The sequence below is a fragment of the Mchenga conophoros genome, linkage group LG8, assembly GCF_057382185.1.
Source record: "Mchenga conophoros isolate Kocher_MC1m ecotype Shallow Benthic linkage group LG8, M_conophoros_male_GT1.1, whole genome shotgun sequence".
Lineage (NCBI taxonomy): Eukaryota > Metazoa > Chordata > Actinopteri > Cichliformes > Cichlidae > Mchenga > Mchenga conophoros.
In genome coordinates, this window is record NC_140533.1 from 10,594,020 (window position 1) to 10,600,965 (window position 6,946).

At 42.8% G+C, this 6,946-nt stretch overlaps 2 protein-coding genes across 3 annotated transcripts; both read right to left on the minus strand.

Moving 5' to 3' along the window:
- Positions 1–1,298: 1,298 nt before the first annotated feature.
- msrb1b (methionine sulfoxide reductase B1b) lies at positions 1,299–3,488 on the minus strand. The gene is made up of 4 exons (XM_085284001.1): positions 3,334–3,488; positions 2,590–2,732; positions 2,362–2,479; positions 1,299–1,803 (listed from the first exon to the last, which is right to left on the minus strand). Exons 1-4 carry the CDS (start codon positions 3,386–3,388, stop codon positions 1,787–1,789), a joined length of 333 nt encoding a protein of 110 aa, XP_085140127.1. The 5' UTR covers positions 3,389–3,488; the 3' UTR covers positions 1,299–1,786.
- A 1,058-nt stretch (positions 3,489–4,546) lies between these two features.
- Positions 4,547–6,450, minus strand: neurl2 (neuralized E3 ubiquitin protein ligase 2). 2 transcript variants are annotated; one of them, XM_085283362.1, is made up of 3 exons: positions 6,401–6,450; positions 5,465–6,277; positions 4,547–4,861 (listed from the first exon to the last, which is right to left on the minus strand). In XM_085283362.1, exons 2-3 carry the CDS (start codon positions 6,240–6,242, stop codon positions 4,746–4,748), a joined length of 894 nt encoding a protein of 297 aa, XP_085139488.1. In that variant the 5' UTR covers positions 6,243–6,277; positions 6,401–6,450; the 3' UTR covers positions 4,547–4,745. The 2 variants fall into 2 exon arrangements, with proteins under 2 accessions (XP_085139488.1, XP_085139487.1); XM_085283361.1 differs by having other exon boundaries at positions 5,478–6,447.
- Positions 6,451–6,946: the final 496 nt, after the last annotated feature.

A 6,946-nucleotide genomic window follows, 5' to 3' on the forward strand; every position in this document is an offset into this window, starting at 1 on the left:
CGTTGAGGTACAAAGAGTGCATAAGAAAGAAGTCAATCATGACAGGAATGAACCACATGTCACAGCCTCGTGGAATATAACAGCAAAGATGATCCATGGGGCTCCTTTCTCTGTAATTACAGACTTCATCTCGGCTATCTGATGTCGTAATCACAGTCCCCTAGATGTATCTGCTTTTACCTTATCCTACAGGGCTGTACAGTATACCAGAGGCAGAGCATGACAACCACTGCCAAGAGTTATGGGTTTAACTCCTAGCGGGACCACCTCTGCTCAAAATGCTGTGCAGTGCGGCATCTTGGGTAAAAACATCCACCAAATAAGCTAAGTTATGTTGAAAGAATAAGCTGAGTGTCTGCCTGCCAAGACAACACAAGAGGAAATTCACTCAGCCGTAACAACCTCGGTGCAAGGTCAGGCTTCTCTGCCACTCTGAGGCCTGAATGCATTTGAATACCTTTGGCAGCGCGAACACGTGAAGTCGGATGGAATGTTTGCAGCTGAATATTCAAGCTGCGGACGGTGAGAGTTCATCGACATCTCCCAATGTTATGATGACCTCTCGTAATTGCACACTACAAGAAGTGATGTTTGGAAAGAAAATAGGCTTTAAACTTAACTTGTCTGTGGTGAGACCAATAAAATGGAGTTCAGTGTGTGTGTTCTGTGTGTGTTTTGGCATGTACAGCTCCATGTTTTTGCACATAGGAAAAAAAAGAAAGCGAGTCGATGCATGTGACAGCAATTAGGTGGGAAAAAAATAATACATCTCTTTGAGGTAATACACGTCTGTGACATGGACGAGAGAGGGTGGCGACTGACACGTTTGTCGAGCTTTGTGTGCACGAGGGTGTATGTTTACTTCCTTTGTAATGATAGCCCTCAATCTCTCACCAGGCGGCCGAGCTACTCCTCTGAACCTCAGGGTCTTTGCCAACCCCCGGAACCCAGAGAATATGGCCTGCAGCTGGGCCTCAGAGAGCGCCTAAGCCCCAGCTGAAGGAATTAATGCCAGAGAACTCCCACAAACACACACACAGATTTCTGCCTGTGCATCAATCACACGCGTAGGCAGTATACCAAAGCATACAGTACACCGTTTGCATCATATAGGGGCAAATGTAGGGAATCCTCACTTGTGGAAAACAGTGAATGTCATGTGAAAGGACAATATCGCCATCTAGAGCTCAATCTAAAGAATGACAGCTCTACCACTTTGAAGGTAAATTTAAATAAGCAAGTTCATCCCTAATGTAGCTATGTTAAGTGCTGCAAATGCATCTTTAAAGACAAAGACGGACTCTATCAAATATAATTTATTGTTTGGTTTTTCCTTCGCATAAGCAACAAAACACTGGAAACTGGAAGAACAAATCAGCTGAGTCATGATTTGTTTGCTACTGCATGAATTTCAAGTAACACAACAGCAGGCAGACTATCTGGACTTTGGTGCATAGTCGATATTTTTAAATAGACAGCAGTCTTTGGAAGTGAAACTGCTTTCAAGTGTGTCTACTCACATCAACGTGTTTCAGCTGAGGAGAGTAAATGACTAAATGCACATTAAATATGAGGTGTTCAAAATATTTGAACCATCTTGTAAAGGAATATTTGCAGAGATGCGGTCCGAGCTCGGCGTCACAGGCCCGGTCAAAGATTCTTCAGTGGACAGGACGTCCCTCCGGGGCCTTTCTCCCATCCACGTCACCCACCGACCCAACCTGTTCGCCGGATTCGAGCCGAGCAGCAGGTACAGCAGCTGGACACGAAACACTTCACTCGCTCTTTACTGCTTGTCCTTACCTTGGACAGAGAAGAGAAACACACTTGCTGTTGTTTGATTGCATGTGAGGCTAAATCTGAAAAATGCTGATTCACTCTTACAGGAAGCTACCAGTCAAATCTCAAACATCGAGCACTTTGTGGAGCAACATCAGGACACACGAGTTATTAGACGAGAGAACCGGAACAGCATTTGCTACCTCAGTTCATTTCAGATTCAATAATATTGTACTTTAAATCCACTATATTCTTCTAATAGCTATATTGTACAGTTGATTCTTTTTCCTAATGCTTATCGAGCCTGAATCACCAGTGGTGAGTGGTTTTTGCAAGAAAGGATTGTTTCATATGTGAGAGAATCAACTGACCTCATTGTGGACAATGCTTATTATTTTCTGCTTTTAAGAGAAACAGCTACCAATTAAAACTTTTAACAGGGAGTATTCATTTCACAGCTTAACAAAGCATTATTGCTAAGAAGCAGGTTTTATAATATAGGTGAAGTGACCTTTTCTGCCTGCATGCATGGATTTTCCAAGGTTAACTTGTTATAAAACAGCAGTAAACACAGTTCTCTACCTTTTCTGGGGACAAACTTGAGCGAGTGGCTGAATATTCAAAAACGCGATATTCCCTCCTCTGGACCGTCATTTACAAACTCGTGGCCTAGTCCATTGCCACACTTGCCGCACAGGACCTGTGTACACACAACACCAGAGTGCACAAACCTCCCGTTGGAACCAACAGGTGACTGTAATTATGATTTTTGTTGCTGCAATGCACACTTTGCTTGGTTGTGACTCGGACCTTGTAGGCGGTGAGGGTCTCCATCATCTTGGTTACACTGTCCTCCCTGATGGTCTCTGTGAAAGCCGGCCAGGGAGACGAGTGAGCAAACTTGGACCGACTGGAGAAGAGCGGATGGTTACATTTGGAGCACACATACACTCCTGCAGGGGGACATGCAAAAAAAAGCTTTGGTGCCTTTATTTATTTCCAACCTGCAAAAAGACATTCAATATAATCTAAAGATGTTTAAGTAGTTAGAGAGAACTGGGTTTATTTTGTTTTCTGAATAGCTGAGATCGTGCTGTTTTTTTGCACTTTTTTTGGGCTAAAATCCTTCCAGCATTGCTCCATATTCTACAGTTTGTTTGCTCATTAACAAAAACTAAAATCTGTGTGCTACAAAAATTCCTCCAAGTGCCATGACAACATCTGAAGAAATCGTTTGAACATACCACCCTTTAATAGCTGTAGCTAAATACTTGATTGGATTCTAAAGCTGTATCACTGCTTTGTTTTTACTATTACAGCAGCTTTATTCTATTGTGATCCTGGTAAAATCCAGCTACATTTATTTTATAAATGTACCCAGATTTTGCCACAGTACATCCTGTATCCTGCCACTGCGATGCTGCACAGGATTTACTTAATTTTACAGTCACATGATGCCTCAAAGTTCATTTTCATCCTTACTTATATACTACAGTCCAGGGGAGGTTACATCACATCACCGTTTACCGAATAACGGGACCGCCTGCTGCTCACCTGGTTTAAAATGATCCTTGTAGATCTCACCGCCGAAAAACTGACAGAAGGACATGATATTTGGTCTAAATAGATTAGCTGAAGGGAAAATTCTCTCTTCTAAGCTTGCTCGGTGTTTCTTCCTCCGTTTGGGAGCGATTACGGAACGTCTCCGGTTTCCCCTCCTCTCGTGTGACGTGATCCTGGCTTAGGATTTAACGGGAGCTCCGCCCACTGCCGTTATTACCACGGCCACTAGATGTCAGTGTCTGACAGCAGACGCACAGGTGGAGGTCGTGTTACTCCGAGTCTGATGTCTGAAACAGATGTGTTATCTCTAATTTATGTGTTTGATGGGCTGAGCAAACATTAACCAACATAACGTACCGGAAATGAAGCATCATATTTTCAATTGGAACCACGTGATACTTTTTTAAAATTCAATTACAGCCTTATTCATGGATGTAGTGAAGGAGGACATGCAGAGGGTTATGGAGGCAGATGAAGAAGAACTAAGAAGATTGATTTAATTATAACTTTCCACCACAGCCAGACTCGTTTTAACTTTACAAGGAGATTGATTGTTATTCTGAAATATGTAAATCTGAAAATCACAGTTCAGTGCAAAAAGTATCAAGCAACCCTTCATTTTTTTTTTTTTAGTTTGCTGGGAAACTGGGGAATAATTGCAGTCATCTTATTGGAACTTGTGCAAACATGGAAATATATAAGGCAAAAACAGATTGTTGACAAGTTTCCACTGAGACCATTTCTGACGAGGCTTCAAAAACTCATTGAAGAAAAAAAAATTGAAGTAAAGTGCAGTTAAATTAACTAGGTTGGGGCAACATATTCATTATGAGTAGGCCCTGTGCCTTGCTACAGGGTCTTTGCTGGATTTCTCCTACTTCATAAGGACATTACTTATAACTACTGTTTATCTGCCATAGTTTTTTTTTCCTCTGAAAGGCTACTAATGACAAAGTCTAAACATACAATTTAAAATGAATTCTTTGCTAAGTTCTGTATTATGTGTAGACACAACACTGGTTCATCCATGGAGTCAGAAAAAAAAAAATGGTGAAACGTGAACATGAATGTGGAAATGACTCCGTGTGACCAGATCATCACATGAATTTAACCCTCTGCTTGCAAGCAGCTGCACCGCAGCTGGAACAACTTTATTCATTACAGACACAGCGATGTGTGACACACCGATGCTCCCTGTGATGCAAACATTAAAACTAATCAATCAAACAGACACATAACAAACTATTTAAATTTACTTTACTTTGATCTTGTCATCTCAAACAATTCATGTCAGCTCCAAGTGAAAAGAGTGTAACGCTATAATTTATAAATGTCATCCAAATAAATATCAAATTCTTGATGGGACCTAGCACTTAAGTGATATCCACGTGTCCATGTGTCCTTCATTCATACTTGCAGTAGTGTTTGAGTGCCTCTGGCAGCTCGAGCCAGTCAATGGCCATCCTGTGAACAATGTGCTTCTGGATGGCCTTCCTACACAGTGTCTGCAAGGATGAGACTGGAGTGACAGAAAAGAGAAGAGGAAAATGACAAAAAATACAAAGTGTTTTAGCAGATTAAAGGCAATGGAGAAAATAAGAGATGAATAAAAAGCACTAAAGAATTTCTAAACATGCAAACTGCCCAGCTGTCCCTGAGCCTGAGCAACTGAAATTATTAAACAGTCATTAATATTTGATGGATGGTCAAATTACCATAGTGAAGCCCAACATGACAAAAAGGTGACGACCCTTTGGATGCAGAGAACAATCACGACAAGACACAACATGAACACAAAGAGATGCAAAAAGTCCAAAAGAGGCTAAAAACAGCCATAATCTGACTAAGAGAAGATAAAAATTATAAGCAGACACAAACACAACAACACAGAGACTCAAAATGACAAAAACTTGACACAACAGACTGCAAAGAGATGCCAGACAACTACAAAGAGATTAAATAACTACAGAGAAATGCAAAGTGACTGTGAAGATGACCACAAAGATGTTAATAAAGGAGCGTGTACACAATGACTCCTTTGTAGCTGTGTTGTATCTTTTTTTAGTGCTAATCAATGTCTGTGCCTTGCATCCTATTATCTCAAAATCATTCCTACACTCACATCCATACTCCACCTGGACAATCCGAACACACTTGGTAGCAGCAAATACATCCACCACAGCATAGAGAGGCCCCGCAGTAGAGATTCTCTTTGCAGAAGCTCCCATGTCCTCCCCATTAATGACTATGTGCATGTCAGCCAGGCCTTCTCCTCTAGGCACATACAGTACTCCTATCCTGCTGCGTCTGGCTGTGGGAGGCAGGGCGTTGGTTTTATACAAGTCGTCTAAAATGTGACTGTAGCGCCCGGGCCGGCTCCGACCAACCAGCTTATCTCTGGGAATTCGAACATTCTCGATGTACAAGTGGGTGTCGGTGAAGAAAGTCTTTGGTTTTCTGTTCCTGGCCGTTCGTTCATCTGCCTGATCTCCAGCCCCGTCTTCTTCCTCCCCTCGCCCAAGCCTCCGTCCCCCGACCAGTTCTCCCTGCCTGGGCTCTAGGACCTCAGCCTCCTCGACGATCTTGTTATGGTTGCGCGTGATAGCAAATATCCAGCTGTCCCCTAAATCTGTCAAGTTTGGAATGGAGTATTCAGGTACCACCTCTAAGCTCCTGGGGTCCCTGGCAGTCAGACCGATCCGGAGGTGGCCACACCATCCCAGCTCCTTATCTTCAATCTCTATTAGAAAAATCTCTCCAGGCTTCAGGGGGCATTTGCTAAAACAAACTCCGTTGGCAAAGCTCTCTACTCTTGTGGCCTGGGTTCCCGAGTGGTCCAGTCGAACATTGGTACCATGGATGGGGTGGAATTGCATGAACTGGTCAGAAACGGGCTCCATTTCCAGCTTTGGTTGCAGCACTTCAAGCAGCCACTCTGGATCAGGAAATGATCAAAGAACAAAAACCCCAGATGAACAGAGGGGTTAAAAAAATGAACAAAAGAAATGAACTTGCAGTGGTTTTAGAGTACACGTGGTCATTGTAGAGTCAAAACAACCTGCATGGACGTGGGACAGGAGCCCTCTCTGCTGATCTGCAGGCCACTTACGGAAGCTTCTGGTAGAGGGGCTATTTTTGAACAGCTGCACATGTCAACAGATGGCAAGATATGTGTGTGAGTGTGTGTTGAGGAGGGGGTGGCCAACACTCGCACGGCCACAGTCACTCACACGGCAGACACGGAGAAAGACAGGGACTGAGCAGGGGTTAGCTGGGGCGATGAAGCCTCCGGGGCCTGAGCGCTCATTTTTGATTTCACAAACCCACGTACTGAAGAAATACCAGCGTAATTATCCTAATACCATATGCCAGGCAGATATGTTAAAATACTGGCCTTTCATGGCTGCACTCTAAAAATAGCTCATGCAAACAGACTGGGATTTCATTCTTATGTAAAGCAGCAATTAAAGTAACATACCGAGGTAGACAGAGCCGTGGAGAATATGAAGAAGAATTACTTTTTTTTTTTTTAAAGGAGGAATGTGATGAGCGGTTTTTTACTTATTATGTATAAATAAAAGAATATAATGTGAAGCTATCTGGT